General features: G+C 48.4%; 1 protein-coding gene across 1 annotated transcript in view; it reads left to right on the plus strand.

Moving 5' to 3' along the window:
- LOC137353144 (tyrosine-protein kinase receptor UFO) overlaps window positions 1–19,257 on the plus strand; it is a 268,260-nt gene that overhangs the window by 150,423 nt on the left and 98,580 nt on the right. Inside the window, exons 13-18 of the mRNA XM_068019190.1 lie at window positions 5,197–5,292; window positions 5,903–5,980; window positions 13,125–13,217; window positions 14,234–14,355; window positions 16,057–16,166; window positions 18,570–18,729. Of these exons, the coding sequence (XP_067875291.1) occupies window positions 5,197–5,292; window positions 5,903–5,980; window positions 13,125–13,217; window positions 14,234–14,355; window positions 16,057–16,166; window positions 18,570–18,729 (659 nt within the window). The remainder of the gene's footprint in view (window positions 1–5,196; window positions 5,293–5,902; window positions 5,981–13,124; window positions 13,218–14,233; window positions 14,356–16,056; window positions 16,167–18,569; window positions 18,730–19,257) is intronic.

A 19,257-nucleotide genomic window follows, 5' to 3' on the forward strand; every position in this document is an offset into this window, starting at 1 on the left:
CTCTTGCCCACAACCTTCAATCTGTGTCCCCTAGTCATTGTACCATCAGTTAATGGGAACAGATTTTCCTTGTCTAACTTATCTAAGCCTATCATAATCTTGTACACCTCTATTAAATCACCCCTCAATCTCCTTTGCTCGAGAGAGAACAACCCCAGCTTCTCCAGCCTGACCTTGTAACTAAAATCCCTCATCCCTGTAACCATTCTGGTAAATCTCCTCTGCTCTTTCTCAACGACCCTCACATCCTTCCTAAAGTGTGGTCACCAGAACTGGACGCAATATTCTGTTTGGGACTGAACCAGAGCGTTATAAAGGTTCAGCATAACTTCCCTGGTTTTGTACTCTGTGCTTCTATTTATGAAGCCCAAGATCCCATCTGCTTTACAAACCACTCTCTCAGTATGTCCGGCCACCTTCAATGATCAAGGCACATGCACCCCCAGGACCCTCTATTCCTGCACACTCTTTAGAACTGTGCTATTAAGTAGATATTGCCTCTCCCTATTCCTTCTGCCAAAATGCATCACCTCACACTTGTCAGTATTAAATTCCATCTGCCACCTGTCTGCCCATTCTGCTGGCCTGTCTATGTCCTATTTCAGGCAGTTCCTATCATCCTCATTGTTTGCCACAACTTCAAGTTTGGTGTCATGGGCAAATTTTGAGATTCTACTCTGTATTCCAAGATCCAAGTTATTTATATATAGCAAAAAAAGCAGTGATCCCAGCACTGACCCTGTCTACCAGTGGAACACCACTGTCTACCATCCTCCAGTCTGAAAAACAACCGTTTACTACGACTCACTGTTTTCTGTCCTTAAGCCAATTTTTTTTTTTATCCAATTGGACTTTGACCCTCCTATTCCATGAGCCTCAGTTTTGTTAATGAGCCTTTTATGTGGTACTTTGCCAAACTCTGAGGTGAATAATGTAGATGAATTTAAGGGAAAGTTAGATAAACACATGAGGGAGAAAGGAGTAGAAGGATATGATAGTGGGGTTAGATGAAGTTGAGTGGGAGGAGGCTCATGTGCAACATAAACACCAGCACAGCCCAGTTGGGCAGAATGGCCTGTTTCTGTTCTGTAAATTCTATAAGCCAATCAGCTGCCCTGTTCTAAGCATCCACGCGTCTCAATAAGTCTCACTTGAAGTGATTAAAAGCAGATCCCTCCTGTGCATTCAGATGCGACCTTTTCATACCTCACTGCATTGGCTTTTCTTCACCTGCGTCCTGAGATGTCCGGGGGAATTTTATGCTCTCCCGCGCGGCGGGTTTGGAGGTGGGATTGTGGCGGGGGGATCCCGTACTTTCCTCCCTCTGCCGAAATTAAGTCTGGGCTGGAAAAGCCTCTGAAGGACCTTCCTGCCGCCAATTGTGGCCCTTAAGCGGGCAGTTAATTAAGGTCCTCATCCCACTGCCACCGCAATTTGCCGAGCGGCGGGAGGGCCTGTTGCCGCAAGGCAAAACAAAACCATGCGGGTTGCTTGCCGGCTCCGGGTGGGGGAGGTGGGTGGAGTCTCCTGTTAAAAGTCACTTAGTGCCTGAATGAGGGACTCAGCATCAGGAAGTGGGGGGTGGGGGCTGGGGGGGGGGGGGGAGTGTGATCCACACCCCCCCCTCCTCACAGCCCCCACCCCATGAGGTCCCTCCCACCCTGACCAACCTGTGACCTGGGCCTCTGGTGGGTGCTCCACTGGCAGCAGCCACTACCTACATGGTGGCGCTGTTCAGTCAAAGAGCTGCTGGCCAATCAGAGTGGACAGCTCTCAGAGGGCGGGACTTCTTGCAGGGGTCCTTGATCCCGTGGACGGCCCGCCGCTGTCCAGATAAGTGCCTAATTGGCACTTGGTTCAGTGAGCCTCCCACAGAAGGGGTGATGCGGAGTTCTCAGTGGCGCTTTTTTATTTTAAAATAAAAAAAATGCCGAGACCCCTGTCGCCCGGATAAAATCCCGGCCATCGAGTGTTGGCCGTTGAACCACACGGAGTGTGTCCTGTTTACACCTGACGTCCTGAAACTCACTTTCTGACAGGGGTCATTGGATAATGATTGGGACTAGGAATCATGGCTGGTCTTTCTATTTCCTTCTTTGAGTCTCGGGAAGCCGTTGCATTGTCCCAGTTCCTGCTTTTTTTGAGATGAACTGAGCTGGGGATAGAAGGTTGGGTTACCTGCTGGTGAGTATGTTACACTTTCAGGCTAGGCAATACTGCTATCCACCAATCCAATGGTAGTGGAGTAGATGAATTATATGATGCTAGTCTCACAATGTGAAATAAAGAGCTTGGGCGTTCTCCCCTGGTCTCCTGGCCAATACTTATCCCTCAACCAACAATGATAAAACAGATTATCTGGTCATTATCGTATTGCTGTTTGTGGGATCTTGCTGTGCATAGATTGGATGCTGCGTTTCCTGCATTATCACAGTGAATACATTTCAAAAGTACTTCATTGGCTTTAAAGCACTTTGGGGCAACCTGCGGTCACGATAGGCGCTATATAAATGCAGGTCTTTCTTTGATTGTCATCATGTCAAGCCTTTTAAAATCCAGAATGCCTATGATGGACGCACATAACATAACATACATACCTCAGTGCTTGCTACTAGTCAGAAATCTTTAGCACTGTTGGGCAGCACCTTGCAATGCCCCTCATGGCCCCTCTGGGGAAAAGGTGCCTCTTTGCACCCAACAACAGAGGGAGGGTTTTTTTCCCCAGGAGAAAGACAGTAATTTCAGTAGGCTGCCACCAGATAGCGTGTGTTACCATCTCAAGGTGCAGAGACTGGGGTTGTTCACTCTTTCGAGGAAAGAAGGTTAAGGAGAAATTTCACGCAGATGTTCAAAATTATGAAGTGTTTTAATAGAGTAGATAAGGAGAAACTGTTCCCACTGTTCTCTGTACTTTCAGTGAAAGCCAAAATCAGCCTCCAGGAAAGAAAGCAAGCCCAAAATAGTATCAGCCTTATTCTCAACCTTCAATCTTTCCCTGTCTCATTCCATCGTCTGGGAATGCCTTGGTGGGAATGGAGCTCCTAGTGACCTATGGAAATTAACCGGACACAACAAAAATCAAACACAGAATCCTCCTAAAACCAAACAGGAGGCGGACGCTGGGAATGTTTTTGCTTGTTTAGGCTATCCCTCTATAAAGGGACGCACATCTATTCTTAGTTTCAATGTTCAAGCATTTCTCAGTCTGTTGATAGGCTCTTGGGTGGTCTTGGCTGCACTCTGACCTTTGACCCTCTTCCCTTTCCCATAACTGTTCTCTGAGGAGCTTTCAGTGAACAGGATTTGATTTATTTCAAACTGAGGATCTTGCCTTGGGTTTGCATTCCTCGACGTCTGAAGCCTGACAGGGAGAGCATGAAAATCTAATCAATAATAAACTAGGCCTTGAAACCAGGCTGCAGTGTTATGAGGACAGTTATAGGGGACCGTGGGTGATAATGGGGGCTGTGGACGGTCCCCGGAATGAGTCCACATTGTAGAGTTTTCGCTTTATACCAGTAAATAAAAACAACGCAGCAGTTTTTCTTGTCATGAGGGTGTTACACACATGTGCCAGGCTGGATGTTATGAGCCCCCACAGAGACAGGATCAGAGGACCCGGTGCCCATAGAATTGCCATGGGAGACGGGGTGCGGAGGGCCCACCCGCCACCCCGTTACCAAGCTATTTTGTTGGGGGTGGGATAATGCCGACGATGGCCTTCCCATCCGGAGGCCAGTTGAAGCCCTTAAGTGGCCTATTAATGGCCAGTTAACGGCTTCTTCCCCCCCCACCACTGGGATTGAACCAGCGGGGAGTTGCCACCGCCAGGCAGGGAGGTCACTCAGCAGTGCAAGGCGTCTTCCCTGTGGGTTTGGGGGGGGGTGTCCCTCCTCTGTGGCCCATGGAGGACCCCCGCCGGGAAATACTCCACTTCCCTGGACCCCCCTTCCCCTGCACTACACGCCCACCCTCCCACTCGGCATCCCCCCTCCCTCACCAGGGCCTTGCGGACTGGCCCTGGTGACTCTGCCTCACGTAATGAGGTCTGGGGCTTCATTGCTGGGTCAGGGTCCAAGGCCTCTGCAGTATCAGCATTGACCACCGCTACCAGTGGCGCTGCTGATACTGCTGAGCTGCCAGCCCTGTGATTGGCTGGCAGCTCTTGGAGGCGGGCTCTCTATCTTTAAAGGGACAGGGGTTCTGTGCCGGCCACTTAACTGCCGGAACAGCACAAGATTGTGCCGGGGGTGGGAGGGGGTGTGGTGCTTGAAAAGGCTGAGGTGGGGATACCGCCCCCCACCCCCTGTCTTTTTAGTCTGGTGCCGGGAGCCCCACTGGTGCCACAAAATCCAGCCTATGTTGGTATGAGGGTTGCAAACTCTGCTTACACATATTCACGGAGGTTTCATCACAGACTTCCTGCCTCCAACCACCCTGCCTCCACGCTCCCGCCATTGGTTGCCTGACATATCCATCATCACGATGCTCCGCCTTCCAGTGCCAATCGGAAGGAGAACAGACTTTTCATCATCTGATTGGTTAGTCAAACAGTCTAGTTTCCTCATGTCCAATATTTTTATAACAATAATTAAAAGTGTTCAAAGATAACAAAAAGACTCACAATTTCTATTAAATACCCTCGATGATTTAGCTTCTTGGGTGTTGCTCACATCAGTTTCTAGGAAATTAATCTGCAATTCCTGGAGACTCCAGGGCATTCTTGGAGGGTTGGCAACCATACCTTAATTGCATCTATGCTATTGGCTTCAACTACTCTATGTGACAGTGAGTTCCACATTCTCACCACTCTCTGCGTAAAAATGTTTCTCCCGAGTTCCTTATTGGATTTATTAGTGACTATCTTATATTCGTGATTCCTAATTTTGGTCTCCACCCACAAGTGGAATCAACTTCTCTATGTCTGCCCTATTGAACCCTTCCATAACTTTACAGACTCTTATCAGGTCACCTCTCAGTCTTTTTTCTAGAGTAGGAGAGCTGTAGTTACACCATCTCAGGTCTGGTGTTCTCTTACAAGTAAGGATGTAACTGTTGGTCACCTCGATTATGCTCACATTGAAGCTTTGTTTATCCTTATTACAGACTGGAACTATGACCAGCTCGGCTTTCTGACTGAGCTACAGGGACTTTGCTAATCCTTGGTGTTTTATTTCCTCCCTTGTACTGTTGCAGTGAACACTCTGGGAATTAGTGATGACCTCAAAGAGAAGCTCCAGGATGTGATGATTGACCGACACAAGTTGGCACTGGGCAAGACTCTAGGCGAAGGTAAGGACATGAGCACAGATGCTGGGAGGAAACCTGCTGGAGGGTGGAGGCACATGCCCATCAGAGTGAATGCCCAGAAGATCAAGTTTGGGCCCAGGGTAATGAGGAGGAGCAGGCCCATCTTTTGCAATGATTGTGGAATGGTGAGAGATGACCTGTTGGGATCTCTTGGAAGTGTTACAAAAAAGTGAAAGGGGAAGGAACATTTTATTGAGATTGAGATTGGAATTGGGATTGAGCGTGGGATTGGGATTGGAATTGGAATGGGGATTAGGATTGAGTTTGGGATTGGAATGGGGATTACGGTTGGGTTAACTACGTGGAAGCAGTGTCAAAATTTGTTGGTAGAATCTGTGGCATCAGTCTGTCCGAGAGTGTTGGGTGGCGTTTGCTGATTTCAATAGCTGGACTTTGGAACATAGGAGCAGGAGGAGAGCATCCTGCCCCTTGAACCTAGTCCGCCATTAAATGGAATCATGCTTGATGGTTCTCTAGTCGATTGCGACCAGGCTCATTCTTAGAGACCCAGCTGATTTCTTCACGGAAAGTAGAACTTGTTGCCTGGTTTGATCTCTTTCATGTTAATGCACAGCTTTATTTATTTTCCCAGGGGAGTTTGGTTCAGTAATGGAAGGGCAGTTGAACCAGGATGATTATATTCTCAAAGTGGCTGTCAAGACAATGAAAAGTAAGTGGACTGTAAAGGCCGATTGGCTGAAGGGTTTTCTAATGGGGACACAGTTGATATTGACAGAGCTCTCGGGCGGTGATTTTGTAAGGCCTTGCTCTGACTTGGGGCTCACTAGATAGGAGCACAACTCAGAGGCAGAGTTTGAATGCTAGAAGGACTGATTTTTTTGGCCTGTGTTCCCCTGGACAGAGGTTCCACAACAACCTCGTAGAATGTCTGGTTGGGAGTTAGCCAAAGGCAAATGGAAATTCGAAGGGTCAATTACCCAACCAGATGCTTCCGTTGAGGAATGACGCTCGCTGCCCCTCACCAGTGCTCTCTGCTGGTGCCACAGCCCACTGAGAGCGCTGCTCCTTGCTACAAGTCCTCAACCTGGCCTCTGCTCTCAAGTCTATTCATCTATGCATAGAATGTAGAGTACAGAAACTGATCAATCAACTGCTGCTGTTTATGCCCCACATGTGCCTCCTCCCACTCTACTTCATTTCACTCCATCAGCATCTCCTTGGATTCCTTTCTCCTTCATGTATTTATCTGGCTTCCCCTTAAATGCATCTATGCCAGTCGCCTCAATCATTCCCTGTGCGAGCAAGTTCCACATTCCAACCACTCTCTGGTAAAGAAGTCCCTCCTAAATTCTTTTTTGGTTTATTCATGACTATCTCACATTTATCTCCTTGGTTTTGGACTCCCTGGAAATGGAAACATGTTTACAGGCTGACAGAAGGAAGCTAATTTCAGACAGGTTTGTTGAGAGGGCAGCTCCTCAACCTGACCCACCAAGGCTTCAGTAACAACGTGGAGATGATCAGACCTTGTGTTTGTTTATGATGTTTGCTGTGTAATGCAGATGTTTATCTCTCCGACAACAATGTACTTGGTGTGTGTGTGTGTGTGTGTGTGCGTGTGTGTGCGTGTGTGTGGTCCTGTCAGACTGGAGACTGGTTTGACACACTTGGCCTTTGTTCTTGACAGGATCACACAAGCAGGCGTCTATTTCTGTTTCTCGTAACGTAACGGCTGACAGACTATGGCGGGATGGTTGTGTCTCGGAGTTCTCTTGGCCAGTTGCAAACTCTTGTTATGCCAAGAGTTGACCTGAGTGCGGGGGGGGTGGGGTGGTGTGTGGGGGTGGGGGGGGTGGGGGGTGGGTGTGGTGGAATGGAGAGGAGTTGAATCTGCATGAGCTAAACAACAACTTATATTTCTATAGCACCTTTAATGTAATAAAATATCCCAAAGTGCTTCACAGGAGCATTATGAAATATATGACACTGAGCCACACAAGAAGAGATTAGATCAGGTGACCAAAAGCTTGGTCGAAGAGATAGGTTTTAAGGAGTGTATTAAAGGAGGAAAGTGAGGTAGAGAGGCAGAAAGGTGTAGGGAGGGATTCCAGAGTTTAGGATGCTGGCAGCTGAAGGCGCGGCCAACAATGGTGGAGTGATTAAAATCAAAGACGCACAAGAAACAGAATTCGAGCAGCACGGATATCTTGGAGGGTTGTGGGGCTGGAGGAGATTACAGAGATAGGGAGGGGTGAGGCCATGGAGGGATTTGAAAGCAAGGATGAGGATTTTAAAATCAAGATCTTGCTTGACTGGAGTCAATGTAGGTCAGTGAGAACAGGGATGAAAGAGGAACAGGAGTAGGTATAAGTTAAGACACGGACAACTGAGCTTTGAATGGCCTCAGGTTTACGGAGAGTGGAATGTGCGAGACCAGCCAAAAGTGCATTGGAATGGTCAAGTCTAGAGGTAACAAAGGCATGTATGAGGGTTTCAGCAGCAGATGAGTTGAGACAGGGGTAAAGTCAGGTGACGTTATGGAGGTGGAAATAGGTGGCCTTAGTGATGGCACAAATATGTAGTCAGAAGCTCATCTCGGGGTCAAATTTGACATCAAGGTTGCACGCCGCGTGATATCGAGAAACAACTGAAGGCAATGGATCCTGCAAAGGTTATGAGCCCTGACAACATTCTGGCAATAGTACTGAAGATTTATGCTCCAGAGCTAGCCGCACCCCTAGCCAAGTTGTTCCAGTACAGCTATAACACTGGCATCTACCTGGCAATGTGGAAAATTTCCCAGAGATGTCCTGTGCACAAAAAGCAGGACAAGTCCAACCCGGCCAATTACTGTCCCATCAGTCTACTCTCGATCATCAGTAAAGTGATGGAAGGTGTCATCAACAGTGCCATCAAGCAGCACTTGCACAGCAATAACCTGCTCAGTGACGCTCAGTTTGGGTTCCACCAGGGCCACTCAGCTCCTGACCTCATTACAGCCTTGATTCAAACATGGACAAAAGAGCTGAACTCAAGAGGTGAGGTGAGAGTGACTGTCCTTGACATCAAGGCAGCATTTGACCAATTACGGCATGAAGGAGCCCAAGCAAAACTGGAGTCAATGGGAATCGGGGGAAAACTCTCCACTAATTGGAGTTGCACCTAGCGAAAAGGAAGATGGTTGTGGTTGTTGGAGGTCAATCATCTCAGCTCCAGGACATCACTGCAGGAGTTCCTCAGGGTAGTGTCCTAGGCCCAACCATCTTCAGCTGTTTCATCAATGACCTTCCTTCAATCATAAGGTCAGAGGTGGGGATGTTCGCTGATGATTGCACAATGTTCAGCACCATTTGCAACTCCTCAGATACTGAAGCAGTCCATGTAGAAATGCAGCAAGACCTGGACAATATCCAGGCTTGGGCTGATAAGTGGCAAATAACATTCGCACCACACAAGTGCCAGGCAATGACTGTCTCCTACAAGAGAGAATCTAACCATCTCCCCTTGGACATTCAACGGCATTACGATTGCTGAATCCCCCACTATCAACATCCTAGGGGTTGCCATTGACCAGAAACTGAACTGGAGTAGCCATATAAATACCGTAGCTACAAGAGCAGGTTGGAGGCTAGGAATCCTGCGGCGAGTAACTCACCTCCTGACTTCCCAAAGCCTGTTCACCATCGACAAGGCACAAGTCAGGGGAGTGTAATGGAATACTTTCTACTTGCCTGGATGGGTGCAGCTCCAACAACACTCAAGAAGCTCAACACCGTACAGGGCAAAGCAGCCCACTTTATTGGCACCCGATCCACAAACATTCACTTCCTCCACCACCGACACACAGTGGCAGCAGTGTGTGCCATCTGCAAGATACATTGCTGCAACGCACCAAGGCTCCTTAGACAGCACCTTCCAAACCCACGACCTCTACCATCTAGAAGGACAAGGGCAGCAGATGCATGGCAGCACCACCACCTGCAAGTTCTCCTCCAAGTCATACACCATCCTGACTTGGAACTATATCGCCGTTCCTTCACTATCACTGGGTCAAAATCCTGGAACTCCCTTCCGAACAACACTGTGGGTGTACCTACCTCCCATGGACTGGAGGGGGCTCAAGAAGGCAGCTCACCACCACCTTCTCAAGGGTAATTAGGGATGAGCAATAAATGCTGGCCTAGACAGCGATGCCCACATCCCATGAACGAATAAAAAAAACCAGACTGGCTTAATTGCAGACTGTTGCCAGAGAGAGGGACGGAGTTGGTAGATAGGGAACATAGGAACATCGGAGCAGGAGTAGGCCATTCAGCCCATCGAGTCTGCTCCGCCATTCAATACGATCATGGCTGATCATCCACTTCAATGCCTTTTTCCCACACTATCCTCATATACCCTTATGTCATTGGTATTTAGAAATCTGTCAATCTCTGCTTTAAACATTCTCAATGACTGAGCTTCCACAGCCCTCTGGGGCAGAGGATTTCAAAGATTCACAACCCTTTGAGTAAAGAAATTCCTCCTCATATCTGTACTAAGTGGCTTCCCCCTTATTTTGAAATTATGTCCCCTGATTCTGGACTCCCCAACCAGGGGAAACATCTTAGCTGCATCTCCCTGTCTATCCCTTTAAGTATTTTGTAGGTTTCAATGAGATCACCTCTAGAGAATACAGGCCCAGTTTCCCCAGTCTCTTCATAGGACAGCCCCGCCATCGTGGGAACAAGTCTGGTGAACCTTGGTTGCACTCCCTCTATGGCAGTAATATCCTTCCTAAGGTAAGGGGACCAAAACTGCACACAGTACTGCAGGTGCAGTCTAACCAAGGTTCAAATACAATTGAAGCAAGACTTCGCTACTCCTGTACTCAAATCCTCTTACGATAAAGGCTAACATACCAGTTGCCTTCTTAATTGCTTGCTGCACCTGCATGTTAGCTTTCAGTGACTTATTGACAAGGACACCCAGGTCTCTTTGTACATCTAGACTTTCTAATCTCTTACCATTTAAGAAATACTCTGCACATCTATTCCTCCTACCAAAGTGGATAATCTCACATTTTTCCACATTATATTCCATCTGCCATGTTCTTGCCCACTCACTAAGTCTTTCCAAATCCCCTTGAAGCCACTTTGCATCTTCCTCACAACACACATTCCCACCTAGTTTTGTGTCATCTGCAAACTTGGAAATGCTACATTTGGTCCCCACATCCAAATCATTGATATATATTGTGAACAGCTGGGGCCCAAGCACTGATCCCTGCAGTACTCCACTGCCAACGCGAGAATGACCCATTTATTCCTACTTTCTGTTTTCTGCCTGTTAACCAATCCTTAATCCATGCCAGTATATTACCTCCTATCCCATGTGCTTTAATTTTGCTCACCATCCTCCTGTGGGGGACTTTATCAAAGGCCTTTTGAAAATCCAATTGTACCACATCCACCAACTCCCCTTTATCAATTCCATTCGTAATACCCTCAACAAACTCCAACAGATTCGTCAAACATGATTTCCCATTCATAAATCCATGTTGACTATGCCCAATCAGATTATTATTATTCAAGTGTCCATTTATCACATCCTTTAGAATAGATTCTAGCATTTTCCTAATGACTGATGTAAGGCGAACAGATCTGTAATTCCCTGTTTTCTCTCTCCCTCCCTTTTCAAATAGTGGGGTGACATTTCCGACCTTCCAATCTGCAGGAACCACTCCCCCCGTACTGCACTCTCTCTTCTCCCCTCGCCCTGTACTGTACTCTCTCCCCTCCCCCCGTACTGCACTCTCTCTTCTCCCCTCGCCCTGTACTGCACCCTCCCCCCTCCCCCCGTACTGCATTCTCTCTTTGCCCCTCGCCCTGTATTGCACTCTCTCCCCTCCCCCCGTACTGCACTCTCTCCCCTCCCCTCCCCTCCCCCTGTACTGTGTTCCCTCCCCTCCCCTCCCCCCGTACTGCACTCCCTCCCCTCCCCTCCCCTCCCCCCCTGTACTGTGCTCCCTCCCCTCCGCTTCCCCTGCACTGCGCTCTCTCCCCTCCCCTCCCTCATATTGCACTCTCTCCCCTCCCCTCCCCCTGTTCTGCGCTCCATTCCCTCCCCTCCCTTCCCCCCTCGCACTTCTCTTCCCTCCAGTCCCCAGGTTTGAGAGAAAGTTGTCTCCAGAATGGCTCCTGGGCAGTCAGCTCTCTCGGGGACTCGTCACTCTGCACAGTGTCAGTCTCTGGCCATCTGCTGCATCTTATGCTTTTTCTCCCCCCTAAATCCTCTCTTCTGCTGTTTAATTTTAGCCCAAACTTCAAGTGAACTGTTCGGTCTTGGTTTGTTCATTGAAACCCCATCCCCCGACTTTACCTTGTGAGCTCTGGTAAAGATCTGGATGTGGTTTTTCTCTCAAATCTGCCTTCAAATTCTTGGCCATCTCTGGTCATCAAGACCATTGCCGGGATTTGATTCTGGCAACAGGGCTCTTGACGTCTGGAAAATCAATGCCGAGATCCCGCGTCGCCTCATCCTTGGAAAGCTGGCTGGATCTAGTGCCAATCAGGGAATTAAGTGGAATGCAGAGACTTCCATTGGATCAAGGACTCCGGCGTCAGAAGTCCTGCCCTTGCAGAGCTGCTGGCCTCCCCCTCCACTATCCCACCCGATTTTATGCACTCCCCGTCTCTCCAAACCCACCGCGGAGGAAAGCATAATATTCTACCCCCCCCCCACCGCCACCACATTTCTGCTGTGGGCTACATTGGAATAAACCATAAGACTCTGCCTCTATCTATAAGCTGATGCTCTTCTTTGCTCTGTGAGCTGTGGAAAAGACTTGGAAAAATCTAGATCTAGGTCTTCTCTCAAACTTGACCAAACACAAGTTTCTATGTGCCCACACGAGGCATGAACATTGCAGCCTGGTGCTGATGGAAAGAGGGGCAGTGGAGATTGCCCTGAAATTCTCCTGAGGCAGTAGACTGGAAATGAAGAGGGTGCGGAGGAGAATTACCAACATGGTGCCAGGGATGAGGGACTTGAGAGAGAAGCTGGGATTGTTCTCCTCGGAGCAGAGAATAAGATGGAATACATAGGGAGAAACTGTTCCCAGTGGCAGGAGGGTCAGTAACCAGAGGACACAGATTTAAGATAATTAGCAAAAGAACTAGAAGTGAAGGTGAGGAATTCATTTTACACAGTGAGGTGTTGTGATCTGGAAGGCGCTGCCTGAGAGGGCAGTGGAAGCAGATTCACGAGCAACTTTCAAAAGAAGTTTGGATAAATAGCTGAAAATGTGACATTTTATCAAAGTGCAGGGAAATGAGACTTGGATAGTTCTTTTCAAGAGCTGCAACAGGCACAATGGGCTGAATGGCCTCCTCTGTGTTGTATTATTGTATGAGACCTGGCACAGTGGCGCAGTGGTTAGCACCACAGCCTCACAGCTCCAGGGACCCAGGTTCGGTTCTGGGTACTCCCTGTGACTGCGTGGGTTTTCGCCGGGTGCTCCGGTTTCCTCCCACATGCCAAAGACTTGCAGGTTGATAGGTAAATTGGCCATTGTAAGTTGCCCCTAGTGTAGGTAGGTGGTAGGAGAATGGTGGGGATGTGGTAGGGAATATGGGATTAATGTAGGATTAGTATAAATGGGTGGTTGTTGGTCTGCACAGACTCAGTGGGCCGAAGGGCCTGTTTCAGTGCTGTATCACTCTATGACTCTTCTATCTGATTGTGTCTCTGACCCTTTCCTGACAGCCCACCTCGCCATGTCTCTTTGTACATGATAAGCACTGAGAAAGGTGGGTCACTCTCATTGACCCTCTCAATCCCCCTCGTGCTGACCTCTCATTTACTCTCTGCAGTTGCGATATGTACACGGACTGAAATGGAGGACTTCCTTCGAGAAGCCGTCTGCATGAAGGAGTTTGACCATCCCAACGTGATGCGCTTACTGGGTATGGTGAATTCAAAACTTTTTCCTTTAAAATGATGTTTTTCAAGGGAATGAATGAATATTCAGCTGATGAGGCCCACTAGGTTCCTGTTGTGGTGTCTGATATTCTCTCCAGGATTGCTTTCAGTAGATGGTGGCTGTGTATCGTGATGAAAACATTGCACCAATATCTCCACATGACACCACCGTGGGGGACACCCCCAGGGCAGCCGTGCTCTCCCAAGATCACCGGCAGCAAGCCTGCAATTTGCCGCTTTGCTTCTGTCCATGGCGAAATTCCCCACTGGGAGCCCAATCTCGGAACCTTCTTCAATATTCATACAGTTCCCGTCTGCATTCCTGCCCCAAGGGTTTTTTTCTGGAATAAAACACACCCGCTTAAATTGTGATCAACCCTTTATTTTGGATGCCATACAGCCTCTTCTTTGAAAGCTGTATTGTTGCGAACTGTTTATTGATAATTGGGAGAAGTCCAATGTACCAATAGAGTGATTTTTGTTTCTGGCTGACCGCCATGCTTGGTTTGTGTTTAAAATCAATTGTATTAGAGTGAAATCTGACAACATGTCCGATTGTGCTGCAGTGAGACTAGTAACTCATTCAGAGAGCCAGCACAGGCCTGATGGGCTGAATGGCCTCTTTCAATGCTGGAAGTTTCAATGATCAATACATGAACACTCTCAAAGACCCACTGACTGTGGTCATCTGTCACGAGTGTCAGTGGTGGGAGCTGTAATCATGGTCGGTCCCACCTTCACTAACTTCCACAGCTGCACTTTACCAGCCAGGAGGGGGATTGAGGAGGGTCAGAGGGCAAAGCAGGAGACCCCAGTCCACTCTGCCCACTCCCTCGCCTGTGGCACTGAGGCCGATGGGGAGGTCCCACCCTCTGCCCCCATCCTAGCTAACGAGGTGAGAACCGGGATTGGGATCGGGCGAGGTTTCGAGGTTTAATGTGTCCGAACCGCTGAGGTTGAGTTTTTTAAATTCTTGTCTTGTTTCTGTCTCTGAATGCAGGCGTCTGTCTGCAGAATCACCAGAACGAAGGATTCCCCTCACCTGTCGTCATCCTCCCGTTCATGAAGCACGGGGATCTCCACAGCTTCCTGCTGTATTCTCGCCTGGGAGAGAGCCCTGTGGTAAGATCCCGGATTCTGCCTCAGAATCGGGGAGGGGGGAGGAGGGAGGAGGGAAGGGTTAAAGGGGAGGCGGTAGGGGAGAGAGGGGGGAAGACGGGTGAGTGGGGAGATGGGGAGGGGAGGAATGGAGGAGAGGAGCTAGGGGAGGGGGGGAGGGGAGGGGCAGGAAGGGAGGGCGGAGGAGGGAAGGGAGAGGCGAGGGGAGGGGGGAGGGGGAAGGGGAGGAGAGGGGGAGGAGAAGGGGAGAATGGGTGAAGAGGGCTGGGGTTTTGGTAAACTGCTGGGTTTGTCAAGAGGACTCGGCTCAGTGTTGCAGTCACTCCCTCCTCGCCCCTCCCCTCCCATCTCTCACTGCACTCCCTCCTCCCCCACCTTCGCACTGCACACTCTCCTCTCCTGCCTCATATTGTAAAACTATTCAATGTACACCAACCCCCTTTTGGTTTCTCATTCAGATGTCCAGTCTTCCATAGCGTGCCTGGATGTTGGCTGATTGACCAAAGGGTGCATCCTAGCCATGACCCTTCCTGCCCTCGTACCTGGACTATCCAGCATGGGCCCATCCCATTGTTATCCAGGAATCAGAAACATTGGCTGAAGTTTCCTGCCCCAGCCCAGGGACAGCAAGGCCCACTTGAGCCCCCACTGACTCCATTCAGCCAACTCAGTATGGATTGGAGCTGGAATCAATGGCCCTTCCTACCCTGTGTGGTCAGTGTCACACCAGGCCACCGTCAGAGCGTTCGTTATACTTTAGTGGACACCAGGGACCTGCTACATTTAAACACTGCACCGCATTCCTGGCCGGCTGTAGTCTCAGCCTTGGCATAGTATGAAGCTCTCTCACCAGAGACCTGAGTACATAATCTAAGCTGACATTCCCAGCGCAGCACTGAGGGAGTGTTGCACTGTCACAAGCGCTTTTTCTGTTTGGATGATATTTTAAACTGAAGCCCGATCTATCCTCTCAGATCCCAGAGATCCCACAGCCACTATTCAAAGAAGTGCCAGTGGGGAGTTCTCCCCAGTGTCCTGGCCAATATTTGTCCCTTAACCATCATTAAAAACAACTTCTCACATTGCGGTTTGTGGAACAATGTGCCACGTTCCCCACATTTCATTTCAGAAGTTCTTGATTTGGCTCTAATGTGCTTCGGGATGTTGTGAATGGTTTTTAACATAACGGAATAGGAGCTACCTGGTCTTTGGAACCTGCCGTACAATTGGCCACTAAAGGGCAAATATGCGCACTCTCGATCATTCCCTTCTCCCTGGGGTAAAATATCTACCCTCTGGACTCCTCTGACGGGGGTCACAGCTCTGGAAACTGGTGGCGCTCCTGATTTTTCTGGTAAATTATTTCCGTGTTCAGGAAATCAGAAGCAAAATACCGCAGATGCTGAAAATCTGAAATAAAAACAGAAAATGCTGGGAATGCTCAGCAGGTCTGGCAGCATCTGTGGAGAGAGAAACAGTTAACGTCTCAGGTCAATGACATTTCATCATTGCTGTTTGTGGGAGCTTCTTGGGCACGAATTATTTGCCGTGTTTCCTACATTACAACAGTGACGACACTTCAATCTGTTCCTCGTTGGCCGGAAAGCACTTTGGGATGTGTTAATCCTAATGTCTCTGTGTGACCTTTCTCCTCTCTGAGTCTCGTGTCTCTGTGAATTGCTAATGATTCCTCTTCTTTTGCAGTACCTCCCGATGCAGACTCTGGTAAAGTTCATGACTGACATTGCACGGGGTATGGAATACCTCAGCAACAAGAACTTCATTCACAGAGACCTGGCTGCTCGCAACTGCATGTGAGTCCGTGTGTGATCTGTCCAGCTTTCTCCCATCCTCTGCTCTCCAGTATCTCACCCGACTCCCCATTCTGTCTGTGTGGGCTCCGTCAGCACTGACAGACTATTTGATCTCAGCCTGTTCCTGTCACTTTGTGTCCACACGTTAATCTCATAACGGTTACTGGATTGGGAACATGGTTGATTCCCCCCTCTTTAACCCAGCAGCATTGAAGAGAACTATAACACTCCCAACATTACCCCAGCTCAGGCCAGTTAACTCAGCCACAGATCCAGGATTAAACTGGACCTGGCTGGTCACTGTGACTCACCGAGTCACTGCACTGGGATCCACACTGGTTGTGTTCATGGGATTCGGGAATTGGACAGCTGTGAAAGTTGTGTTTTGTTATACAGCTGTAATCAGAGCAGGCATTCGGGTGTATATTCAATCCCTTTAAACATTAAACAATCAGAACTCTCTGATTGAGTCAGCTCAGTAACTCTGGACATTCTGACTCTTGTGATTACTACATGGAAACGTCTGAAATGTAGATCAGATGCAAAGAGGGTTATCACTTGAAATGATAACCGGATCTACATTGGTCTCATTCCGTATGATATCCTGATGTATCCTGCTCTCACTCCCTGTGATATCCTGCTCTCACTCCCTGTGATATCCTGATATATACCAGTCTCACTCTCCGTGATATCCCAATATATCCCGGTCTCACTCCCTGTGATATCCTGCTCTCACTCCCTGTGATATCCTGCTCTCACTCCCTGTGATATCCTGATATATACCAGTCTCACTCCCTGTGATATCCTGCTCTCACTCCCTGTGATATCCTGATATATACCAGTCTCACTCCCTGTGATATCCTGCTCTCACTCCCTGTGATATCCTGCTCTCACTCCCTGTGATATCCTGATGTATCCTGCTCTCACTCCCTGTGATATCCTGCTCTCACTCCCTGTGATATCCTGCTCTCACTCCCTGTGATATCCTGATGTATCCTGCTCTCACTCCCTGTGATATCCTGCTCTCACTCCCTGTGATATCCTGATATATACCAGTCTCACTCTCCGTGATATCCCAATATATCCCGGTCTCACTCCCTGTGATATCCTGCTCTCACTCCCTGTGATATCCTGATGTATCCTGCTCTCACTCCCTGTGATATCCTGATATATACCAGTCTCACTCTCCGTGATATCCCAATATATCCCGGTCTCATTCCCTGTGATATCCTGCTCTCACTCCCTGTGATATCCTGATATATACCAGTCTCACTCTCCGTGATATCCCAATATATCCCGGTCTCACTCCCTCTGATATCCTGCTCTCACTCCCTGTGATATCCTGATATTGGGCTAAAAGGGTCAAATTACGAGGACAGATTCGGTCTGTATTCCTTCGAGTATAGAAAATTAAGCGGTGATCTCATTGAGGTGTTTCAGATGGTTAAAGAAGTTAATTGGGTGGATAGAGAGAAATTACTTCCGCTGGTTGGAGAAATCAAAACCTGGGGCAGAACCTTAAAATTCTACTCTCAATGAGACTGCCGCAAATCCCAGGAATCCAGTGCCATTGGCAGTGGAGGGAAAATCCTGGCTGCCCCGGGGCATTCCTAAGTTTCCTGGTCATTGTCGTTTTAAGGATGGGCAGCCCATGCCAATAAAGGCGGGTCAGTGATTCCCGCCTGAATCCGCTCATGGTTGTCGGCAGGAGAGATTTCCCATCAGGCCTTGTGAGGGAGGAATGGGCTCGAATCCCCGGGCCTCCTGGGAACTCCGCAGACGCACAGCCTTGATGAGCACAAAGAGAAATAGGAATAAAAACACAAAGGCAGTGAGAACGTTGGCAACCTCTGAACAATAACAAATCACTTACTGTAACCTTGACAACTTTTATTTAGAGAGTGCTTTTAATGTAGTAAAACATCCTAATGCACTTCACAGGAGTGACTAGGACAGATGAGTTGGTCAATGAGGTAGGTTTGAAGGGGCATCTTAAAGGAAATAAGAGAGGTGGAGAGATTTAGGGGAGAATTCCAGAGATTTGGGCAGCTGAAGGCACTGCTGCCAATGGTGGATCGATTAAAGTCGGGGATGCTCAAAAGGCCAAAATTGGAAGAGTGCAGATATCTTGGAGGATTGTGGGGGAGGAAGATATTACAGAGATATGGAGGGGGCGAGGCCATGGAGGGATTTGAACGTGAAGATGTGAATTTGAAAGTCAAGGCATTGTCAGATTGGGAGCCAGTGCAGGTCAGTGAGCACAGGGGTGATGTGTGAGTGGGACTTGATGTGAGTTAGGACACGGGCAGCAGAATTTTGCATGAGCTTGGTTTATGTTGGGTGGCAGGGCTGAAGATTTGATGTGTTTGTTATTATTTTAAAACAATGTCTTTGTTACCACAGGTTAAATGAAAATATGAATGTCTGTGTGGCTGACTTCGGGCTGTCCAAAAAAATTTACAACGGGGATTACTATCGACAAGGCCGGATCTCGAAAATGCCAGTGAAGTGGATTGCGATTGAAAGTCTGGCGGACAGAGTTTATACGACCAAAAGTGACGTGGTATGTGATCTGCAGTCTGTACTCCTGCCATAGGTCTGAGGACCACATAATTTTAAATTGAAATCCAAGTGTTCGACCGTTCCTCTGAAATGAATGTTACAGGGTAGGCCCCTACCTCATTCTCAGGCATTTTTTATTGTGCTTCCCTGATAGCGCAACAGTAAATGGGTACATTCATGATCCTGTGGTGAGGTAACAAATTGAAATTGGGGTTATTTTCACGACTGGGTGTTTCAAATTGTGAATGGAGACAAAAAAAAAACTTTATATTCATTAATTTTCCAAGCATTGCTATCAAGGCCAGCATTTATGACCCATCCCTAATTTCCCTGGAGATGGTGGTGGTGAGCTGCCTTCTTGAAAACCCACAGTGCCGTTACGGAGGGAGATCCAGGATTTTGACCCAGCGATAGAGAAGAAACAGCGATATAGTTCCAAATCAGGATGGTGTGTGGCTTGGAGGGGAACCTGCAGGTGGCGGTGTTCCCATGCACTTGCTGCCCTTGCCCCTTTGCTAGTTGCTGGCGA

Source organism: Heterodontus francisci, chromosome 40 (assembly GCF_036365525.1).
Source record: "Heterodontus francisci isolate sHetFra1 chromosome 40, sHetFra1.hap1, whole genome shotgun sequence".
Taxonomy (NCBI): Eukaryota; Metazoa; Chordata; class Chondrichthyes; order Heterodontiformes; family Heterodontidae; genus Heterodontus; species Heterodontus francisci.